General features: G+C 36.0%; 2 protein-coding genes across 2 annotated transcripts in view; both read right to left on the bottom strand.

The window, feature by feature from the left end:
• Positions 1-631: 631 nt before the first annotated feature.
• Positions 632-802, bottom strand: Smp_020840 (hypothetical protein; the record flags this gene model as incomplete). Its single annotated transcript, XM_018788533.1, has 1 exon — positions 632-802. The coding sequence occupies one exon, from the start codon at positions 800-802 to the stop codon at positions 632-634; it is 171 nt and encodes a 56-aa protein (XP_018654066.1).
• A 4,735-nt stretch (positions 803-5,537) lies between these two features.
• Smp_133510 (putative aldehyde dehydrogenase) overlaps positions 5,538-25,719 on the bottom strand; it is a gene marked incomplete at its 5' end in the record, with an annotated part of 46,385 nt that continues 26,203 nt past the window's right edge. Inside the window, 7 exons of the mRNA XM_018788532.1 lie at positions 5,538-5,879; positions 10,250-10,384; positions 10,982-11,178; positions 13,904-14,095; positions 15,403-15,891; positions 16,634-16,693; positions 19,347-19,622. Coding sequence (XP_018654065.1) covers positions 5,555-5,879; positions 10,250-10,384; positions 10,982-11,178; positions 13,904-14,095; positions 15,403-15,891; positions 16,634-16,693; positions 19,347-19,622 — 1,674 coding nt within the window. The 3' untranslated portion in view covers positions 5,538-5,554. The remainder of the gene's footprint in view (positions 5,880-10,249; positions 10,385-10,981; positions 11,179-13,903; positions 14,096-15,402; positions 15,892-16,633; positions 16,694-19,346; positions 19,623-25,719) is intronic.

Genomic DNA, 25,719 nt, shown 5'->3' with positions numbered 1-25,719 from the left:
ACATCATCAATGAAAACGAAGTCTAAATGAGTATCCAAACGAGTAGGAAAATCACCTACATTTTGGTGACCTGGTGACGTAAGGGAGCTACAGTCACATGAATTGAATTCTCACAAACGCGCAGGTATAAGTTATGCGATTATCAGACATAATGAAGTGTGAAAACAAAATAAAAGCAAAGATCATGTTCAAATATTTAGATGACAGAAACGGATATCCCAGATATTCAAGCGGGCCACCTCACGAAAACGACTGTCTATCTGATTTTGTTAGACAGAAATTTTAGGAATTTTAACGGCCTTCGGATTTTTGTCTCTTCAAGATTCCGGCTCATCAGATATGTATAAGCTATAAAAAGGCAACTGTCACATTCAATGAAAAATGAGAACTATACAACATTCTGCATTGAAATTGAAAACATTCAGAGAACATACTTTGGCACCTTAAGAAAATTTTTGACGCAAACCTTTTGATATAAAAATCAATTTCTTACTAACTCTAGGTTATCTTTTAGAGGTAAATTTGTGTTAATCAAAACGTGCTCTGATAATACCAATAGCATAACAAAAACACAAAAATATACTTCGCATAAAGTGGCATTAAACAAGGTAGTGTTGATAATGTGGATATATTACCTTCCCAGAATCAAAGTCGCAATCATTGTTGACTTAGGTCCGAATTTCCTTCCCATAAACCCGCCTATTGGCATAGACAGACCCTGACATCCAAGACCAAGTGCAGATAACCACACAGCTGAGCTATCACTGATATTTTTGTCAACTCTCGCTGCTATGTACGACATTATATATGTTGTCATGTTTGCTAACAAAGAAATAGTGATGTTAATCTTAAACTTACAAATGGTATAGAAGTGTCCACAACTGAAGTGAAGACAAAATGCACCTATGACCACAAGTATTCCATACAGTAAATCTTTTCTTTCTTCTTTCTATAACAAAAAAATAAAACCCATCATATCTACTCACCATTTTCGTAAGCAACAGAAACTTATGAAACGTTTGAGTATCTGCCTCGAAATCAAACTGTTTCAAGCGATAAGGTAAAACAACGCTTCCGAAAACTAATTATTGGACACAAATTTACATGAATAAAATCAAACGAAAATTTACCAGGTCATATTGATATACTTTGATAGGAAATGCAGCAATCTTGTCAAATTTCTCTTACTTCAAATCATTGGTTACGTCACAATTTATGGTTGTGATAGTTTCGTATTTACTTTCATACTGGCTCATTACTACGAGCAGTACTGAGATATATATATAAAGAGAGTGAATACAGTCTCGTCTACTTTCTTTGTATTTTGATATTCTGTCCATCTAATACTCCCTCCTTCGGGATCACACGATTTGTTAGAGAGAAGAATGTGTATAACACATCATGTTGAACTAAGGTGTCTTCCTGCTGTCATTGCACCTGACAAACCACTATCTGTACTGGGAAAAGGAAATGAAGAAAGTACCTTAACTACAAAAAGAACACAATTAAGCTGTTCTGGAAACTCTAAACTCGCAAACTGTGCAGCATTATAGCATAAGGAGGGAAATAAACATGAAATATCATATCGCCTAAAGCCTTGTTTGTGCTAACGGACCGCTGTTACCTATTGGTACGAAATTACACTTAAATGTGTGATGATTTAAGCTAGCTCAATATAAGTGCAGAATTTCGCGGCTAGATTCACTGAAATATAGAACTGCTTACTAGTAGCGACGCCTTCATAAGATTCATTCGAAATAATCTGTTACGTTTACTTTTCCTACTTAGCTACTGAGGGCGATTATTATAGGTATTATTACCTCATCTATTATCAAGCAAATCATGTTTTTCAGTTTCATTTAGAGTACAGCTGTTGTCAAGTTTTTATTAGTGAGGTTATAATTAATTTATGTCTGAGACAGGACTAAAATGGTATTTTTAAAGGCGTGATCAAAAATAAATAACAACAGTTCACATAGAGTTGTTGAGCCAAAGAAATGTCACTGAGCTCTAGCAAAATTATCTGGCATTCGGGTCATTAGACATCATGCAGTTCATTTATCATCGCCAACGCACATTAGTTGATTGCAAGTTATAGACTGGGTTATGCAGAAACGGCCACACTCTGTTCCTAGCACCCACTCTTACCAATATATTTCTGGACTAACGTCATTTGTGTTGCACGGTCATCAAAGTCGCCATAGTACCTGGATACAACGAAAGGGTAATCTACGTTAGGTATTTACTAGAACGTGGAACTTCGATATTGGCTGGTTGCTCACACTGTTCCCGTCTAATTTGAATAGGTCACAAATCATTTTACACGGATCGTCCGTAACAATCGAGGTTAATTAGTTGAGGGTTGACCCCAAACAATCAAGTATATGCTCAAACAACAGAACTCAGGTATTCATTCACTTCCTTAGCTTGTATGGGCATTATATTTCTTATTTTCTTATATTGAATCTTGAAAAGCTTTGTATGTTTGAATAGGTAGCCTCCTCTCCAATTTGACTGTCCCATGAGCTAAATAAAGGAATACTCTCTACTAGTATGGTTACCTCTAACAGTGGAACGAGGGTTACCTTTTCGGCACGAAACATATACATTATTGACCGACATAGTGAACTACCTCAGTGGCGTCACCAAAAAAACCACCCAAACGAATCAAGAAAATTTTACGGTAAAGCGTCCATAAAGGCTTATCAACTAAGCATTCAATAGATTTTAGCCACAAAACTACCTAATAACTTTATAGCTGTTATAAAATAAAGATAAGGAGGCACTAGTTATAAGCTGTGGCCGCTACGCGTATGTCAACAACATGGTTCAGATTGAGGAACAGGCTTCGTCTCTACGTGACACATATGAGTCGCTGAAAAAAATGAAAATGACCAGTAGTCTGACGAACAGATGTCAATTTTAGGTAGTGCTTAAATGCTTTCAGAGGAACACAGAAGGATGTGCCTAATAACTATGCAATATCCATACAATCACATATAACGGAACAACTCCTTTAACTCAGATGCACATCAAGAGAGAGGAAGTTCACTAATTCCGATCGAAAACGTATGAGGTCGTAAGTTTAAAAAAAAACTGATGTTAGGATTCTCTTATTCTGATCAAGTTCACAAATAATTAGACACATATCCGTTCTGAGGTTACAAATAATCTGATCCCATGCCTACGGTAAGACTTTGGAAATAAGAGCTCAATTTATGAATGATAGTGCCTTTTATATGTTTCAAACTTTATGTCCTCAATGACTGCATAGTGAATTTCGGACTATCGTCTCCATGGATTTTAACAGATTTTCACTGGATAGCAGTTTCAAAAGACTGCTTTATGCCCTTTCGTGTGGGATCTGGAGTCCATTATTGAGATCCAGAGTCTACAGGAATGTCAAATGAAAAAATAAAGACATTCTTATTACGGTTTTTTAGGCAGTAGCAATTGATATCGTGCCAATATTATATAAATGAGTCAACTAATTGTAGTTGTTGAATGAACGAATTCCTGTTCTACTGATTGTATTCTATAAGGACGTCGATGTTCCAACTATAAAAAGAGTCGACGCTACTTATATTTTGTAAGTTTCAACAAGAAATTTTCTTTAATTTTGGTTTTCCTAGTTAATTTATTGACATGTGTTGCAATGGTATTTATTACCATACTTAAAGTGAGGCGATTAAATAAACGGAACAGGAAAACGTAGCATAAGAATGTCAAGTGTTTTAACGTACAGACCAGTTTTTCAATATTTATCTGATAGCTTCAAACTACTTGTTCTTAGAACGGCAGTATAGTATTGTTCGTAACATATGGTAATAGAAAGTAAAGACGTTTACAAACTATAAACATTAATCGAATCACTAACCGACGTAGTAGGACAGCAACAATACCGTTGAACGCTCGTCTTTCTCCGAACCATAATATAAAGCCTTAAGTGCAAAATAATTATTACCTAGCGAGATCACAGTCAGTGTACGTATAACATGTCGTGTCCACTAGTTCAAGTCACGAGAATGTATAAGTCTAAACTTGCTTAGTTTTAACCGTCCATCCTAATGCATTTATTTATAGGCACGAAGTGTCTCTTTTTAGCGTTCCTGTACAGAAAATCTTGTTGGCATTACGAAAATTCTCAACAGTTCTACTGAAGTGCTCAGCCACAAAGAATGTTCAAGGAAGGGCAGTCTTACAAAAACGGCCTTTATTTCCACTGTTATTTAATAGACGCGGAAGTTCATCGTATTGAAAACTTCTTATGGACGGACAAGTTTGGTGAAATTCATATTATCCTTTTAGCTGCCCATTGCAAACTAATTTGAGACATCAAACCCTAGAGGACTTGACAACCAGAAAATATTACTTTTCCTCGTCAGAATGCGCAGACAATTTTCATAAAACAAAGAGGTTTCCGAATCATCCCGACTGTATGGTCCGATTCAGTTCCTCATGGTTGATCTCCAGAGTACATAGTCATGCATGGCCTCACTTCCTGTTCTGATAATATGCAGAATCCGAGACTCACCAGACATAAATGGAGATTGGGCAGGGAAACCTGGACGACCGCCTGTGTACCTATCAACTACTCTACTTCAATTGCAGTCTTGAATTGGTGGACCTCTGAGTGTCTCAGATACACAGAAGTTATGTTTGGTGTTGCTATAGGCTTCACTACTCCTCGCCTTAGGGCGTAATAACCTTAATATTATGACCGATCTAACGGCTGTCAACCGGGTTTATAACAGCTAGATTTAAATGCGCCAACTTAATAGGATTGATACAATCTTTTGAAACAGAGATGCTTTAGCTAGTATGAAGTGAGGATCAGTTATCGAAGTTATGAATCAACTTATAGTATGACTCCTAGTGATATCGGCGATGTTATAAGCTGAGAAACAATACTCAATCTCACAGTTTTGGAAAATCGAAAACCCATACTACTTATGGTCACTTGCAAAAAAAGTTTTCTAAGTGCACTCCGACCTTAAGTAATTTGATTATCTATTAATTACATGGACTGTTCTTAAAATTCAGATCTTAACAAGGCACAAGCTACCTGTTCACAACTGTAAGCAAGCATATATTCATTGAGAAAGACGAATTTTTCTTGACACTACTAGGTTCATCACCTCTACATCTACCTTTAACGAACTGCCATCACTTAATGTTGAGTCTAATTCATTCTGAGTATGAAAACCGACTTCCCTGGATGAATAAATAAAATAAAAAAGTCTCAATATCCTTGCACCAACGTTCTATGCCAACAAGATTTTGCTAGGATCTACCTTCAGTATTCAAGTAATATTCTCAGGTATGATTTAAAAGCTGATATCGTAGGAACGACATTACATTCACAAACTCCTTGCTCTCGTTTATATTCACTTATTGCTCCACTTTTCTGACTATATTATTGCGAAGTATATTAGTTATAGAATGTTTTGACTTTGCAACAACGAAGTAAGATGCATACATAGATTCCCATTTAAGGCCAAGAAATACAAAATTAAATAAGTTGAAGATAACCATTTGCAAACCAAGTGATAATCTATTTATTGACGCTTTCAGATTTACAACTGTTTTCTCGCCGCATTGTACGATGATATTCTTTCAAGGTTATACCAGCTGCTTGAAGACGAGATTTAAAGATATCTTTTATGTTTAGTTTGTTCGTGTCTTTAACATACTTCTTTTTCTTTTTCCCTAATTTCATCAGCTTTTCTGAATTTTCGGTATCTTTCTCATTTTGTTCTATTGGATTAACACCGTTGCTATTATTATTGCCATTATCACTGAGTTTGACTCCCTGCGCCTCTGAATGAAGTGATTTTTTCTTTTTATGACGTCTCCGCTTCTTTTTCGATGGTTCACTACTATTGAACGATATTGGTAAATAGAAACAAAAGGATTATGTTACGTTAATGGCCCATGAAATTCCTCATAAAATCACAGAATTTTATCACTTTTATTGCATAAGGTAAATTACATGGAAACTTACAAGAATGACTACTTGAAACATTGAGATGACAGTGTTATAAAAAACAGAAATTATAAGGTACTATAGTATTTTACCGTAAATTCATATCAAGAACTGAGTTCAAATAAAATGGCTGAATGTGAAATCCATTGATTTTATTTAAATTATGGAAATAGGGAAGTCATAAATGGTTGAAGATTACACATTCTTTGGACCCCATATAAGAATTAGAGCTTCTCATATTAAATATTCACAAGAAAAGAAATCGCAAATAAGGACTAATCAGTAACTTCAGGGAAAATGAACGAATATTTCCTCTTGTTTTATGAATTACAAGCTTATATTCACCGTTTACACCACTTTAGGTCGAACGACGAAAAAGATCACTAAATCTAATAGAGGATTAAGCGCCGTAATTCTAAACAACACTGATTATATAGATAAGGCGAATACTCTGGTAAATGATCAAACCAAACTCCAAAAACTTGGATCACGTGAGAACCTCAATAAAAAGATCGAACATCAACTAACTACAGGGTTAAAACACTAAGACAACAGAAATATATTTCTCAGTATACATATGATGAACTAAAACATGCTGGAATACATACCCTTCTGCTTTATGACTTACATAAGTTTCATCAACCAGTGGTTCCTTGAGACCCGATTCTAGATATCTCAAAATCACCGTACCATTCAACAGCAAAATGGTTGGTGAAATTATTAGAATCACAACACCAATACTTGGTTAGGTACAGAGTTAAAGATGTAGTTGACTATGTATAAGCAAATGAAGATAGGATAAAGGATAGAACTATTTTATCGCTGGATGTAACATCTTTGCTCACGAATATTCCACGGACAGAAACTATTAACTATATATGTGAACAAACTCAAGAAAATAGCGATACCAGTTGCAGTAAATAAAATGAAAGAGCTCCTGCTGAGATGAGCAAGGAATATCTACTTCACGTTTAATAACAAATGATATAGGCAAATATATGGGATAGTAATGGGATCCCCCCTAGGTCCTATGTTCGCTAATATTTTTCTAGGCACAGTAGAGGAAAGCTAGGTCATTACTGTCGATATATAGATGACAAGCTAACCATGCGTGACAAAAGTATTAATAAACAACGGCTATTGAAAACTATCAACAAAATTTACCCAGGTATCAAATTCACTAACGAAGAAGGGTATGATAACAGTATAGCTTTCCTTAATGTTATCCTTTCTAGAAAGATAAACAGTTCCATAAAAAGGAATTCATTTAGAAAGGATACTGGTATGGTGAGCTCATCAGAAGTAGCCTAATAAGAAGGTCAATCAATAGCAACCATAATTAACATGGGCGTTTCATAGGCTAAGAAATTGATTGGTTTCCTAAGGCTCAGGGTTGTATATATAAAAATGAGTATTCGTGCAGTTTGTTTGGTAGCCCAATGTACATTCCCATCCACTTTTGTATTTTCGCCCAAGTAGTCAGTTGAGGGAGGGGTTGACGCGTAATACGTCATCTATCAGTATCAGATTTCGGACACCACCCATCACAACAGATAAATAGATTGGTCAGTATACCTATTTTTATAGCTTAACACCTTTCAATACGAAATAAATCTGGTCGAATGTTCCAGCCATAGATTCAGACTATTATGTTTTGAAAATAGTGTAGATGGTGAAACAGATATACTAAAAAATACATTACAAAATAACGGCTGCCAATACAATTTCGTCAAAAAATATGTATCGGAATGTGAAAATATGGCAAACTTCAACATAGTCATCAAGAAAACCCTTTCTCTAACGCACTAAGAAGATTAACGAAAAGGCATTAAAGGCCGCCAAATTAAATATTAAACTGATATAGACACATGGAGTAGCCCATAATCCTCAATCTTTTTTATTCGTTGTGTGAGCACACGATTCATTTTATTATTGTTCTACTGAATACAACTTGACACTTACAACGAATCATTCTGACTTTTAGTAAATAACCTTTCTGATTTACAAATGAAACAGTTTTAAAGTATTTATGCAGTAGTACATGCAAAAGTTTGGCCTCGCACTAACAGTTACGAAAGGTACTAAGAATGAAGGAATAGTGGATTGTTACGGTGGAACGAATATTCTGAGAACGTGCTAACTTTTGGAACTGTTTTACAACCACTATGTGTATTTCTATTGTATAATTACTGAGTAACAGAATTATAAAATTCCCATACTCTCCGTATTGTAAGCTTCAGTTAGACTCAAAGACCAGTGCTATACATTTTACAACTACCTAATTACTGCCAACTAACTATTCACTTTTTATTCCATCCTCGGTCATCTGTAGATAGATCGTGTGTAAACTATATTTCTCTATTTGAAGTTATGGTCTGACTATCCATTTTTGAAAACTCATGAGTGTTAGAGTTACACTAACTGGTAGAAGGCTTGTCTGATACTGTGTTCTCTTGCCCGAACTCAGAAAGGAGTACATCCTGACCTAATAGAAGTTTGGACAAACTGTGGGTGCTCAGGGTTAGTTGTTGTCAGTCAAAGTGTAATTGGTCAAAGCACAGGAAGTTAGTTTGTAATTAAATAAGTAAACTTAGAGTAGAAAACTATAATCTGGATTCCGATTGGAGAATTTTATCTGAGGATCGACTAAGATGGGTATCAGGAATTTGGCGAGAGTAAAACCAATGAACAAACCAATCAGATTTTGGCGCGAAGTCCATTCATCTATTTGGCTAAACAGCGTTTTGACATTATATTTGATGTCAGTTCGTGATAAAAACCCTAAATCTAATTCCTAGTCCTAACGTCCAACATATTTAACCACTAGTCGCGGAACCTATTCAGGTAGCTTGTATCAAAGGCCAAAAAACGTGGTCGTAATCTTATGTTACAGATGAACGTCTGCTGTCATTTTAAGTTAGACTGACTTCGCAGGTCGAATGTTCCATTTTTCGACCACTATTCACCTACCTTAAACTTATTATGATAATTATTCGGTTTCATTCACCCAAAAAGTATGAAGTCCTGAATTCGAAGTACAAGACTAAAGGGAAGTATAACTCGATAGTCTCACATAGTAGTGAAATCAATATTTGTTCGTGATACAAATTAATTTCAAACAAATAAATTTTGAAAAACTTTCCTATATACATACAATAACAACGAACGTATAATAATAAAAACAATCCTGAGTTTGTATAATGATAATAATAAATCCATACAATGGAAATGTAATTAAAGTCAAATCAAAATAGTAAGCACCAATTTCTTCGTGAACAAAAACTTAGACATCATTTTATTGTAAAATTTGAAAACACACTTAATCACAATAAACAAGCAATCTTCACGTGAAACTTGTTAATATACACTTCTAAATATCAAAACTCCAAGTTAATTCATTTATATTACAAGTAATATTGTGGAATAATGGATAACGACGTACCTAGTAAACAAAATCTTGTTACCTGTAAAGCTTAACAAACCTCGTTTTGATTTGGCAATTTCATGGTGTAGTGAACAAGAACACTAGTTGGGACAATCTGATGTATTTAGGCACAAATTACAGACTATCTCACTAAAATCTGATTACCATACAGTAAACAGTTAATTTGCAAAATAGCAATCAATTGTCGTAATATTGACTGTTCCTTCTGCAAATATCCGTCCATCTTCTCTGATCTCGTTGTTCATGCACTTTCATACCGATTCCGCTTCGTTCCTATTCTTTCCTTATCAATCTTCTGCCAAAATACATTCAATGCCTGACCATCACCATATACTACTTATGTGGATATAAGTAACCCACACCACAATGGGTGAACACTATTGACAAACTAAGAACTAATAAATAGAGATAATCCAGTTATTTTTAAGGGCAATTAAGATACTCAATGCCCACTCGTTTGGCATCACTCAATAAGGATTATTATTTATCATATTTAAGTATTTATGCCTTAGAAAAGCATTCCTTTTATTGGAATAGCGAAACAATAATATCATTGATACAGTAAATACAAAACAAATATATTCCATGACGGAGAAAAGAAATGAGATCAAGTGGTGTACAGTGATGGCTATATAAAGGATTATTTTTATTGTTATTAATTATTACTAAACGGCTGATTCTCTATACATTTCATTTTTTTAAACTCTCCTCAATAAGCTGAAATTATTTACGTGATGATATTGAGTTCCATGATACTAGTGAGAAATGTTAGAAAATAATTTATAGTCAAAGACACAAAAACACAATAATTAGCTAACCTTTCAATATCATGATTTTCATTAGGATACCAAGTAGCGTTTGGATTATTTAATGAACCTATAACACTCATTTTACGTTTCATTTGATAATTAGAACTATATAGTTCTTGGTCTTTTATTTCTTCATCATGTGACCTATCAAACAGATTGCATAATATAAAGGGAAAAAGTCAAATAACATATTTATGGATTTTCAACAATGAATTTCTCAAAAGATAATAACTCTTAAGTTAATGAGGAATAACGTATACATCTCAGTAAATTGAGTAGTTTAACAAAGTATCCTACGTAATATGCGTCTAAACAGTTATACAAATTGGAAAAGCATTTACCGACAGATATAATCTCAAGAATCTTTAACCAGAATACTGTGCTTGAATAGAGATGTGCGAGATAAATACAAAAAAAATCCAATTCTAATTATATTATATGTCTGATACAAACTAACAACATTTTGTAAATAAACTACTTATTTCAAGTAGTGTATAGAGTAATCGAAGAGTAGTAACAATTCTGAAAAATCAGTTTTTGGATGCTACAGATGCTGATGCATTTCTGAAATCTCAGTTCGACACCATTTTCATTCTCCTGAAGTAACAAGTACGTGAAAGAAGTGGATTTACACAATTATTATTATTTTTCCCTGTTTTCGAACTAAGCAATTTTATTTTCTGGATAAGTAAAATGAATTTTTAAGAATATTTCATACAAATAACAATAAACAACACTTACAAATAAGCTGTGATACGTTTTAATGATACCCATGCATTCAATTCTTTAGGATCAGCTTTTAATATTTCTTCCGTGCTTAAGCCAAAATCATTTGGCATAACATTACGATATTTGAAACGACAGTAAATGTCATCACTGGAAGTAGGACCGGGTATAATATCTTCACAATGTAACTGATAAAATTCTTCAAAGTATTTCTATAGATTGCGAGATTTACACATATTTATTATTAAAGGGAACAACAATGACCATATGACAAAATTAATCAAAGTCACATCACAGTATCATGATAATAATAAATTGAAGATAGTTATTCAGTGTATTTGATTCATTTTTAGGTGTCTTCTTGGCTTAACTTGTTACTTTTAGAATTACGACAATCCTTCTGTATATGAGAACTAGCTACAAGTCTCTAACTCAGGTACTCATTGTGTAAGCAATAGAGATTGTGTTAAATAAGACAGATAAAGTGATATTTGGATTTGAAATCTAATTATTGAAACTGACTTGACCACAGAACCACAGACAACTCTTGAAATTGAAGCATCGAAAGTATAAGAGCAAATCGTAGAAGATAACTACCATATTTCTATTAACATGACTTTCACTATTTCATCACTAAACAATCACCAATATTATCCTAAAATTTATCGGTCAACAGTAATGATGACGATCAATATGACAATCAAGTAAACGCTACAAAGTCAGCAAACAGCAGACTTAAAACGTTGATCAAATAGCTTATTGACTACTGACTACATTATACAGCATGAGCAGGATCCTTCTAGCAGTGGAACACAAGACACGATCGATTGTTGAGGTACTGGTTATTAGTTAACACATACGATAATAATGTCACCATTATGATAATGTGTGTTGACGGCTGAATGAATTTTATGGTTTGAGACAATAGTGTAATTACGAATAACAACTTCAAAAGTGAATAGCCACGATCGCACCGAGTGCACGACCCAAAGTTATTAAAGTCAAGGTAAGACCAGAATAAAAGGTACCCGGAATTATAATTTAAAACTCTTTTAATCGTTGCAATATCATCGTCTTAAACAGTGGGAATCACATCCGTTTGCAATAAACTAATGGAAAGGGCAACTGAGCAAACAACATTATCTTTGACAGAATTGGCTTTGATGGTTCTGTTTATTTAGTGTAACCAGAGAACATGAAAAATTGAAACATGTCCCGGAAGTTCCAATTAATAACCAAACAAACATCCCTTATCGGAAGGGGGTTTCGTGGAGATTTTAGTAATTTTATATAGTTGAGATCATTAGTCAATTGAAGCTAGACCACCATGGAAAACCTGGAAGCAGTGGACGGCCGTTTCGTCCTGTTGTGGAACTCTTCAGCAGTGCGCATCCGCGATCCCACCTCGCGGGATTCGAACCCAGGACCTACCAGTCTATACAAAAATTACTAAAATCTCCACGGAACCCTCTTCTGATAATGATCATATGCTCACTAGTGACTGGCTCCATGATGTAATTCCTGGAGTTCTAGTGAGAAGTCGTGACCAGTGGAGCTAATCCATATCAGGTAGAGACAGGTATCTACCTCAGTACAATGGAAGTTGGTTGCGCAATTTCGCGGATTCGTTGAGGTTAGACATTAAGACCGTTGGATGCCGGCTCAGTAGTTTATCGGTTAAGTGCGAGACTAGTAGGTTCTGGATTGAAGAGTCCCACAATGGGACGAAATGGCCGTCCAGTGCTTCCAGGTTTTCCATGGTGCTCTAGCTTCAAATATAAACAAATACTGTGGCTGAAACTCAGTCACTAATGGCTAAATTCTAGTTCAAACTGAAGTGTTCAAAAGAAACCACCTGAATGTTAATTATCAAGTGTTGCCGCCAATATTTAAAGATATCATATACTCATATTGTCGCATAAGATTACACTCGTTGGAAAAAAAGTTTTTATTTTGAGTTAGAAATCTGACGGTCTATAGGTTAATTTTGGCCGGAATCTAGGTTGTTATTAACTTCAATAATCACATCTATTGTATATACACACCAAAAATAAATTAACTTGGTCTGAAAAAATGCATACATTAATTGTTGCAAATATAAACATGAAATAGAGAGTTGTAATACAATATCCATGTCCATATCACATGTACTTTTAATGCTTAGGATTACTTTCTCATGTGCAACACAACACGAAACATAATATTGAACAATGAAAAGTATGCATATTACTCATAAACATGGAAAAACATTAAATGAACAATCTAAACTATAGACTTGAGAATGGAATAAAATAGTGACCAATATAAGAGGCCATGTAATGTATCCTTTGTACTTGTAAAACATTTAGAAGAGAGAATAATGAAGTTAGTATCAAATATTATAGAGAATCATACTATTTTTTTTCGTTTATATTTATTCAGAATCACAGATTGTATCCATCATGGTTGTAATAGAAAATATTTTTATTGACTAATTATAGGAACAAATTATAATGATGCAAACATTCGAACAGTTCATCAGTGTCAATGTCACAAAACTATCTTATGTGAACAATAATCAACCTCAAGTATTTTTGAAAACTTAATACTACCTTATAACACAGATTTCAATCTGTATTTTAAGATAGTTGAATTCAGTATGCTAAACAAGTGACATTGCACAGATTCGCTTTTTAAAACATGAAAAATATCAGGGTTACTACTAATATTTAATGATTACAATATTACAGGTCATATATAGTTGATGATAAATGACTGGAAGTTAACCATTAATTTTAATTTTGATTCTAGTATAGTGATATGTTAGCACTCCAGCTACACTATGACTCGAACCAAAGCAACAACAGGTTGAAGTTTATCTAGTTGTATAAATAGAACAATCGAATCAGTAGTATTAGTATCTATACTGTTTAACGTGTACTTAGTGACATCACCTACCTCATAGTCTGGATAATCATCAGGATTGAAAATTGGTTTACTTTTCTCTAATGCTTCATAAAGTCTCCGTTTTCCACGCCTTGACTTATTATTATTTGCAGTAGATAATTTGTGGGTAGAATTCAAATCGCTCGAGTATTTTAATGGTACATTATCATCAACATCACTATTGATAGATGTTTTCGATTCACACTGATTTCATATAAAAACAAAAGGCAATAGTTTAGTGTAAAAAGGCGGAAATATCAATTTAAAATACGATTGACAAGTAGAAAATAATTGGGTCAACAGTTTCGTTATATTATCAAACAGTATAGAATGAAGCTCCCCTAGTCACCAAATTGAGAATGAATACATGACATTTAGACTATCCAGCAGTCATATTACCAAGTGAACAAATAAGTATGGAAATCGCTTCAACTAAGTCGACCGAATTTATGCTGAATCTCAGATTTTGTTTGCACGCACAAATCGCCAATGATGTACAATAGTGCGCTGTTATGTCCCGATAAGAATAGTGAATGGTAACTTTGGAATCCATTTATGGACCAATACTATGCATATATTTTCTATCGTACAATTGCTAAATAACTAAGCTATTCATACTCATGTCCCCCTTATTACGAGCTTTATTTTGACTTGTGAAGTATTATCATGTGATTTACCGTTCTTGAGTTATACCCAATCTATTAATTACTGTTCCCCACATTCATAGCCACTTTTGGCTGAATAGTGTACAAATGTTATTTTTTATTTTATGAAACGATGTGATCAGCTTGATTGGTATATAAACTCAGTATCTTAGAAATACGATTCATACCGCAGAGGCTGAGATGTGTTCTGGGCTTAACTGGATGGGCTAGGCAAACAGAAGGGCCGACAAGTGCTCTAGACTCCCCACACGGGTTTCGTGTGTGATTGGTCCGATCGATAATTCACTGCTCTCCGATTGGCGGTATTATCACGTTATACATTAACACGGCATCCAAGCGGTCACCAAGTTATAACATGCGCACAAATGAAAGCATCAGAAGAATCGAACATTTAGTCGACAACCCAAAAAGTTTGACTTCATGCGAGTATGAAGATACAGTTGTAATAAATATTTTGGAAAATTTAAGAGAAAGGAAATTTTCATTATATTATAGAGATTAACTATTATATAAGTAAATAAAGATCTGTTAGCAGGATGGAGCCTTGAATAGTGCATACTTGAAACAAGATCTAATTTGGAGAATACCAATTGGTCCATTTTCAATCAATAACTTAGAGCAGATGGACTGAAATGATACTTGTATATTGCTGTGTAAATTTTATATATACACTGTTTTTAATATAATATCGTTAGTTGTTCGGATTTTTGGGATGCATTTGCTTTCGCTTCCAATTCAAGATCTGATTTGAAGCCAGTCAAGTGAATTAATGTGTCCAATATATATCTTAACAGTCGAATATGGTAACAAAACTCAAAACAATAAGAACAAATTTATGGATCTTACTTGTTTCATCTGTGAATTGTACCCATCATCTACTGAAGGCTCCACTTCTAGATCACTATCATCCGAAAACTCCGGCTTTTTTATCTCTTCATCTATTTCTTCATACTGTTTGCCGAACATTGAGTCCAACAACTTTTCATGTTTTTCAGGATCCCAATCTTCATCTAAATATTCAGCAACATCTAGGACATCTACCTTGGTTGAATTTTTCAACTTATTATCATTACTATCATATTCTTTAGTCTGTGATTCAATCAATTCATTAGAATCAAGCAGTAATGATCCTGGACCACAAGTACGTTTAATTCTTTCAATTTTTTCAGCTAGCATACTTAATTTTAGATTCCGTAGGCGAGTTAATTCTTGCAGTTTAGCTTGTTTCTCTTTTCGCTTACGTTCAATCTTAGCTTGTCTCCGTTCAGCTCGTTTCGATTTAACACAAAGTGTTTGACCAATACTATTTTCTATAACTCGAGGGTAGGATTTTATCTGTGGATAGATATATCAAAAAATAGAAATATCCGAGTTTAACAGATGGATATATATATATATATATATATATATATATATATATATATATATATAGTGGTAGTACGGATCACCACTGCTCTTTTAATAGTGAGAGAAACCAGGGTAGTGAATGCATGCTAGCAGCATCTCGTCCCACGAAACTACCTTACATCCCCAAGCGTCAGCTTACATCTACAATGATCTCAATAGAAAATACATCAACCTCCTTAAAATCTTACGTAATAGGTCAACACGACCTCTCCGTTTGCTAACGTTTCCATGCATTTCGACAGATCAAACGCAAACAAATGAAGCCAGATTTGAAAAGTCAAATCAATGGTTAGAAGTTCAACGTTTTGTCTGCTTCACAAGAATGACACAAACCCTAATATAAGTGTTCAAAAACCATTGAATATCAGAAATTATATGCGATCAAATTATTTGGACAGTTTTTTCTGGCATAACTTAAACACAGCACGTTTTATATTTGGATATAAGCAATCCTTCAACTTACACAAGCAAAGGGCTTAATTATTTCTGAATCACAAATGAATTATTATGTGTTTAATTCATATTGTATTTGAATGAGGACAAACCATGATCGTTTATTAAAACAGCAAACTGTACAGAATGATTAAAAGTGAATTTCAGCTAGTTAATTTGCATAAGAAATGACTAGTTATACATAAATATAATGAATTCAACAAAAATATCATCTTACAAATTCCTTATCTTCTTCTTCAAAGCGATGCTCAGTTTTATGCAATTTTGTAACACCCGTCTGTAGTGAACAGCAAAAAACAGCGATGCGAAGATTATTAGCAACAAAGTTATGATTATTATCATTTTAAATGTGATTAAATTAACAAACACATGTCATTATGTTATTATTGTTATTATTATGGAAATGAATTCTCACTGGAGTTATTCTGAAGCTAATGTATGTCCAAAGCCCGGTAATGGAAGAAGGTTGAGTATGAGGTTATGAACCTCACAAGACCCGTAAAAATGAACCCAGCCACAAAGTCGCTGACCAGAGAACGTTAATCATATTCTCCTCGGGGAGTTGAAGGATTTTCATATACAAGTATTACAAATAGTGAAAACCGAGATTGTTCGTAAGTCATAAGGTTGATGACCCTTCTTACAACCAGAGCAATAAGTAATACAGCTAAGTAGTGTCCGAACAGTGTGGAAGAGTCAGAGGGTCATTTAAGTAGACACACAAATGAGAAGATACAGCTTCGTGCTGATTACAAAAAATAAAATACATTGGACACAATCTGGATAGAAAAGACTAGGTTGAGAAGAGCTGTTACTGTATTCTAGTCAAAAACATTTCCCACACACAAGCACTTGCACTGATTTTCCCCAAGAAAGGCAATATAAGCACTCGAACAATAGAAAACTGACGGCTCTAGAATTATCAAAACATCCTCAAGAAAATAAGAGAAAAGGGATTACAATCGATATCATCCAATGCTTACAGTGAAGACTATAAGGACCAGTTTCATGAGGCTGCAGTCCATCCTGAGTAGATGGCCAGGAAAACACCTGACGACCTGGATACCATGGTTGGGATAGACAACACTGAGTACAAGCACCAACAAGTTCTAGGTCTTACAAGATCTACTGGTACTAACAGACTGGAAAGTGATACTTCATAAATATACCTAAGAAAGAAGTGTGAGGACTACAAAAGAATATCACAAGTTTCAGTGCCAACCAAAATTTTTAACACTGTTACTGAACAAAACGAAAGATCCAGTACACGTTCAACTTCGAGATCAACAATCTGGATTTTGTAAGAATCGGCCATGTACCAAACAAACTGAGACAATCTGAATCATTATTAACAGTCAATTGCGTGGAAATCATTACTATAAGTTAAATTTCTTAATTATGAGAAAGCAGTTGACGTCGTGGATAGGAGGACTTTGTGGAATCTTCCTCAGCACTATAAAGTACCTGAAAAGATCGTCACCTAAAATATTGTCCTGAGTACCACTGTTAGCCACCAATCGAAATTAATAATAATTGGATTAAATGTTTGTTAAACCACATAGACTTATAGGTCCACTTATTATTCTTACATAAATGAAGAGACGATTCAAACTTATTATGATACACTGTAAAAACAAAGTCACACTCAAATAAAGCATTATTTCGTTATTAATACTGTAATGAAGTGAAGAAAAAAACAAGATAACTAAAATGTTTATAATTAGTAATAGCCAATATCTTTAGGGTAAGCTGTAAAACAGATAGACTTCCAACTTATTTCACCTTTGACTAATTGCTTACAGATATTTAATTAAATATAAAAATATTGGAACGACTAAGATAATAGCTATCCAATTATCCAATTGAACCTTTAAAAAATGTCCCGAAATAATAGCCTAAAAATAAATTTAACTGAATGACCTTGGCATTGTTACAATTACTTGTCAACCTATCCATAGAAAACAATATAGAACTTAAATAAGATAATTAACTGATAAGCTGTGTCATGATTACCTTATCACATTGAAAGGCTGTTACCATGTGAACACTGTGACCTGATTAACGATATCAAGGGGAAAAAAGAAATTGAAAATTTTTCTTCATATAGAATAATGCACGTTGATGAATAAAAATAGTCATTTTGGAAATGTCGGTTTGATAATTCCTTTTATATATAATATATAACAGACGCTGCTTAGTAAGATGGCAAAGCTGATCTTTTCAAGATCTTTAACTTTAAACATGGAATCAAATTTTGGATATAACTATCCTCAAACCAATCGTTATAATCATTATATGATGAATGAATATTACATAAGCCAAAGATCAGTTAATTCAATAATACGGCATCAAAATATACCGTAAAAAATTTGTATTTCTTTTGTATCCAAGTAATGGGCAGTTAGCAAGCCATCATCATTGAGAGGATGAAAAGCGAATGTTCGGAGCTTTAACCGGGTTGGTGGACACGGAATGTTTCCTTAGAGGAGTTGGAAAACCCTGATTCCAAACCAATGGTGCAAATGGGCTCCAGTATCCTGAGGGGACAAATGGCGTATGGATCAATCGTTGGTCACCGGCTACCATGGGACTGCATCTCCTCACGATGCTACACTGCCTTGTGGATCAGACCTTTAGGTCAAAGGCTCCGAGTGTGACCCCCTAAGAAAACCACCTGCTTCTGTTTGGGCACCTGGGCAGTATCACAGCCCTAACACAAATCAAATGGTATTTGTGTGGCGCATAAGTATCTGGTGCCTCCTTGTACCAATATTTATGTGTTTAAATAAATAAAAAATGATAAACATCATGATTCACAATTTATGAATAGATATAAAGCTTTTAAGATTGACGGATAAAGCTTGTAGGAAACAAAAGTAATGATAATTATTACTATCACAAATTATAAATAATATTTCAGTAAAACTTACATTAACACCTAAAGACTGTAAACGTCCCTGTTCTAAATTATTTAATTTAACAAGGAATTCATCGTCTTCATCAAGAATATCATCATCATTTAAAAGATTATTCATTTTATCCCCATTTACATCTAAGCCGGATTCTCGTAGAACATCAGAATAAGTTGGAATTTTATTACTTCGTCGTGAATTAGGTTCAATCCAACGTTTATTTATAATATAATCACGTAAAAATTCTTCAGCTTCTTTGTTAGTCGAATCAGTAAAAACTATTTTATCTAAATCCTGGAAAGAGATTAAAATAAAAAACGGAGATATTTAAAACTGGATTACCAGTCTTTTTATTAAATCCTGGTAGGTAAACAGTTTATTATATTATGACTGTCTACCGGAACCCACCCAAGAGATTTAAACATTCCCAAATGACTAAGTCAACCAGACAATAAATCGACCGATTGTTGAGGACGTTAGATCCCCAGAATTAACTTGAAAAGGGCCCTAATTTTCTAACTTTATTCTGAAATTTGAAGTTCATGTTTTCGCGCCAAGAGATGCTTGGCTGACCTACAGCTCACATTTCCCATTCGGAAATCCTTGACTGTCATTGGTTCACGGATTTTTTTAGTACGCTATTTTGTAGCTCTCCCAAGGGCGTTTCTATCATTGTATAAATAAGCTTGATTTGTGTGAATAGTGACCTTGTATTTTCTGAGTGCTTGTAGAATATATTCTCCACGCTTCATCAAGACTTATTGTTCTAGTTAGCAGGGCTGGGAACAACAGATTAGAATATCCTATTGTGTCACTGTGTCATTGACATTCGTTGCGTTTACCGAGTAAGGTGAACTCGTAATAGCATCAAGCATGTCGCTGATACAATGTCTTACCACACTCATCTTCAGACGCTTTTCAACCTAGTTCTATATTGTCTACCATTGAACGTTGGTGACGCTGCCTAGGCATATATTCCAGTCGAGTTAATACCTCTATCTAGCAACCAACAATCGGTCTCAGAGCTAGTTACACGGTAATTCCACCCCACGCGATGAATGCTTCGAAGGTATGTTTGAATAATTATTAGCAAGCTACGTATGTTGACACCCTTTAAATACTATGGATTCACAATCAAAAAAGCTAATCAGTATAAGCTCATAGTATTAAAATAGGTGCACAGAGTTTGGCAAGAAAAATGGAGAATGGCGGATAGACAAGTTTATTTACGAAGTAAATGTTTGTGCACTCAGCTTCCAGCTAAATTATTTATATGTGGTGTATTAAAACCATCCGGCAGCCAAAGTTGATCGAAAGCAAGACATACAAGTATAGAAACGCGTGGAGTGGTGCATTGGTCTTACCCATAAACTGAGAAGTTTCGCAACATAAAATGCAAAATAAACCAGAGATTAAAAAAAGAAAGTAAATAAACAGAGAACAATCGACTCATAAGTATCTTACTGATGCTATAAATAGAGAAAATATGAAAATTTTAAACCATCTGGCTGCATCGACATTAGAATTTTTCGGGATCAGGTCTTCTTTCGTTTATGTCCCCTATGATGCTGTTACCTTTCGGACCTCCATGACCCACACGCACCACTAAATTACCTACTGAAAAAGAATAGTAGATGGAATCGGTCTAATTTTGAGAAGCCATCAAGAGAATAAAACAGCTCCTATTATCAGACGTTTTGCTTACGCATTACGACCCAGCCCTATCAACTGTTGCCGCTCCCGATGCTTCCAACTACGAAATAGGAACATCTATCTCGCAAGATTGTGCTAATGGCTCTGAGAAAGCTATTGCTCATCCTTTGAGATCGTTGACATTGGCAGAGAGGAATTACAGTCAAATAGGAAAGGAAGCTCTACCTATTATTTTCGCCGTGAAAAGGTTCCACAGAATGTTTGGTCAGCAGTTCACGTTATTGACAGGTCACAAACCACTACTGACAGTTTTCAGATGTAAGAAGGGCATTCCTATTTATACACCGCCGATAACAAGGGGTAACTACGCTGTTGGGCTATGACTTTGAAATTAGGTACCAGTCGACGAGTAAGTTTGGACAAGTAGGTGCCTTGGCAATATTAATCGGCTTCCATACAAAACCAGAAGGGGACATATTGATGATAGCCATGGCAGATGAAGCCAAAGTTTACAGAGTATTAATTGATGACTTCCCTGGATTACTGGTTACTCGTGAAGCAATAAAAAAATCCACTGAAAGTGATAGTTCCTTGTAAGACGTGCGGAGTTATCGCCCGATTAAATGGTCAATATCTAAGCTCCAAGACAAACTCTTACATTGTCATCGACGGTGAGATTCACCAACAATCTTTGATTTGTGAGTCATATTTGGTCATAACACTGTAGTCCTAAAAGTCTTTCGACGTCAATTCCTGAAACAGTTTCACACCACGTGATTGATCCCAGTTTCTGGACAGACAAATTATTTTAATCTTTCCAGATATTCTGTACAGTCATATTTGTCGTTGTTGGATGTTTGCGCGTTAACTTGAAGCATATGCTTGCGTTTGTACGTATAATCTAAGTGGTTATGTATCTGCTCGCAATATTTTATATAGTCTATTTTATACATACGATAAACTACCTCAACTAGGATAAGTTGGCTGGTGTTCCAACTTAATGCTGCATCTGCATAGTCTTCGCTTGCATGATTGTCTACCTAAAGTAGAATGAATGAAACAAATATTTCCGCGACATTTCAGATTTTTGATTAGGTTGCGTATTAACGGGATGTGTCAATCGTTAGTTACAAAATTACATATGGGGTACATTAATGTTGAATTTGAGTCAGAAACGGGCACAAAAATCAATTCAATAAATCTTCGGTTTGGCACGACCTATAATTATTACTGTCCATATAAACTTCCATATTCAATTCTACTTCAATTTAAATTTTTTTTAAGGTATGAAAGCTTATGCCATTGAAATGTTAGGTGTCTAAAATCGTCTAGTAACCACTAATATTTTTTTGTGCTTTTAAGTTTCAGTCAGCTGATGATAATTAAAAAAATAATGCTACTTATACATCAGGAACCGGAAATCAATGTCATTATACAAATTGCATGGGAGTGGAGTCATATAGACAATAAAAGCGCATGTCGAACTTCAATGCTACTAAGTTGCTGCTACCTTGACGTGGTGGTCGGGCTTGCCTATCGTGATGAACCAATCGAGCTATGCTGGCTGGAACAATCGTTCCTCGAGGTCCTACCATGCCAGACAGGTCGGTTGAAGAGCGGTGAGACTAAAAGCAGCAAACCCAAGGTCCGAAGGCGAAGTCGTACTGCTGACTGTACAGAGGTGTGACAGCAGTAAGGTGTTTCCTTCAGACAACCAGCATGACAGCGATGCTGCCTTCCCACAAGGAGGGGTGGGGTTAGAAAAGATCGACCCTAAAAATGCACACCTCGCCTTATCCCACGGATATCCGTCTCCGGCGGTAAGGTTTTTTTGAAGAACGGAGCTAACACAAAAACTACTCACAAAAAGGTCGTGTGTGACCGACCTCAAGCAGTTGTCCCTTGGGCACTGCGGTCACGCTCTCAGGTCATTAAGACCACTTCTAACCCAATTTCCTTTTCAGGTACCTCTAGAAGAATCCTTCCACGGTGTGGGCAACCGGGAAGTGATAACTGCCCTCATACCTCTAACAACACTCAAGACCACTGTATTCATAATCAATCTCCTTCTTCACTTCCTACTATTCCTTCTACCTTGACTTTCAACACTAAACTTCCTCTCTCGGTTTCCTCCTCAAGTGTCACCATGGCCAACGATTCTAGTGCGCGAAACGCTGTCCCAGGTCTACTAAAACCTCGCTCCAAACTGCACATTGGAGCCTTCAACGTACGTACCCTATGCCAAATCGGTCAACAGGCCTCCTTAGCTAAAACTCTAGAATCTCGTACCATTGATGTATGCTGTGTCTCCGAAACACGCATACAGGATCCCAGTGTGGTCATCCACTTGACCTCACCTCGCCAAAATGGACAGCCAACGAAATACACCCTCCGTGTATCTGGCGACCCGTTGGCTAGTTCTCGCGGACTTGCAGGTGTAGGCATAGCACTAAGTACAAGGGCAGAACAGGCACTACTAGAATGGATCCCCGTTAACAGTCGCCTGTGTGCTGTCCGGCTAAATGGCTCCGTAAGAACTCGGAAGGATAGGGACACACGTCGTTGCCTTTTCGTCGTTTCTGCCTACGCTCCCACTGACTGCAACCATGATGAAGTGAAAGATGACTTTTACAGAAAACTCTCTGAGCTTCTTCAGAAAGCTAAGCGCTCAGACATAGTAGTCGTAGCGGGTGACTTTAATGCCCAGGTAGGCAGCTTAAATCAAACAGAAAGACATTTAGGTGGGTGTTTTAGTATTCCGGCTCAACGAACCGATAATGGTGATCGTCTGTTGCAACTATGCTCAGACAATCGTTTATTTTTGGCAAGCACTAATTTTAAACATAAGGAGAGACATCGTCTAACATGGCGACCACCTGCACCAAACCAACGATGGACTCAAATAGACCATATTGTCATCAGTCATCGTTGGAGAGGCTCAATAGAAGATTGCCGCTCGTATTGGAATACTTGTTTAGACTCTGATCACGCTTTAATACGAGCGCGCATTTGTCTGCGCCTCAATGGACGCAGGAAAAGTACACTAAGAAGACCCATTAGGATTGAACTGGAGGACGAGAAAGCCAAATGCGAATTCCAGAAACAACTGAGTTCACATCTAGGCAGTTCTGTAAACGAGACTGACCCAGATGCTGCTTGGAAAGACATACGAACAGCTGTGGAAACAGCAGTAACATCTATTAGTCATTTAAACCATAGGGCTCCAAAAAACCAGTGGATTTCCTCTAAGTCTATTTCACTGATGGATTCGCGTAAACTCATCCCATCAGGCTCTGAACATGACGAAGAGCGTAAACAAATTAGATCTAGGTTAACTAAAAGTCTAAGGAACGATCGTGAGCAGTGGTCGGCAACGAAAGCAAAAGAGATGGAAAAGGCAGCGGCTGTAGGCAACACCAGGCAACTATTCAGACTAATAAAAGAAACCGGAATTAAGAAGTCAAGTGTAAGTGAGACAATCTCCGAAAAAGACGGAACCCTTATCTGCTCTCAACCCAAACGTTTAGAACGATGGGCGGAACACTTTAAGGAACAGTTTAGCTGGCCTTCAGCTACTGCACAACTACCCACTATTCCCAGAAAACCTGAATGGAACATTGAAGTAGGCCCCCCGACCCTACTTGAAGTTCAAAAGGCTATAGGTAATCTGAAACGAGGAAGAGCAGCTGGTCCAGATGGATTGGCTCCAGAGGTCTTTAAATATGGTGGTCCAATTTTAGCGATTAGGTTGACTAATATTCTGGCTAAAATCTGGGAGACGGATGTAATCCCATCTGACTGGTCACAATCACTTATTGTCCCAATATATAAAAAGGGGTCAAAATCATCCTGCGATAACCATAGAGGGATTAGTCTGACTAACATAGTATCTAAAATACTAGCCTCAATAATTATCAGGCGCCTAACTAAGACTCGTGAACTGCAAACACGAGAAAATCAGACTGGCTTCAGACCTGGTCGTGGCTGTATCGACCACATATTCACCATTCGTCAAGTTTTAGAGCACAGACATGTTTATCGGCGTCCGACAATGATAGTTTTTCTTGACTTGAAAGCAGCATTTGACTCTGTAAACCGAGAGGTTCTGTGGCAGTGTCTGTCATTAAAAGGTGTACCTCAGAAGTACACAAACCTTGTGAAATCTCTTTACTCGAACACTACCAGTTGAGTGAGAGCTTACGGCGAACTGTCATATGATTTTGCAACCTCAAGTGGTGTACGTCAAGGCTGTCCACTATCCCCATTTTTGTTTAACTTCATTATAGACCTGTTGCTGGAAATAACACTCTCGTCGACTGAATTTACAGGAATTGATCTCCTACCAGGGGGACCACTAAGCGACTTAGAATACGCAGATGACATAGTCCTGTTTGGTGAAGACGCTGACAAAATGCAGAGTCTTCTGTTGGAACTCAGTAATAATGCCAGGATGTTTGGGATGCGTTTCTCCCCATCCAAATGTAAATTGTTACTCCAGGACTGGCCTGCGTCAACACCCGAACTAAGGATAGGGAGTGAAGTAGTCGAACGCGTGGACAACTTCACTTATCTTGGAAGTCTGATCAGCCCTAATGGGTTGGTGTCTGACGAAATCTCAGCACGGATTCAAAAAGCTCGTTTGGCTTTTGCCAACTTACGTCACCTATGGAGAAGACGAGATATCCGTCTATCAATTAAGGGACGAGTATACTGCGCAGCAGTTCGCTCTGTTCTACTT

Source organism: Schistosoma mansoni, chromosome W (assembly GCF_000237925.1).
Source record: "Schistosoma mansoni strain Puerto Rico chromosome W, complete genome".
Lineage (NCBI taxonomy): Eukaryota > Metazoa > Platyhelminthes > Trematoda > Strigeidida > Schistosomatidae > Schistosoma > Schistosoma mansoni.
This window is presented reverse-complemented; position numbering and strand designations above follow the sequence as displayed.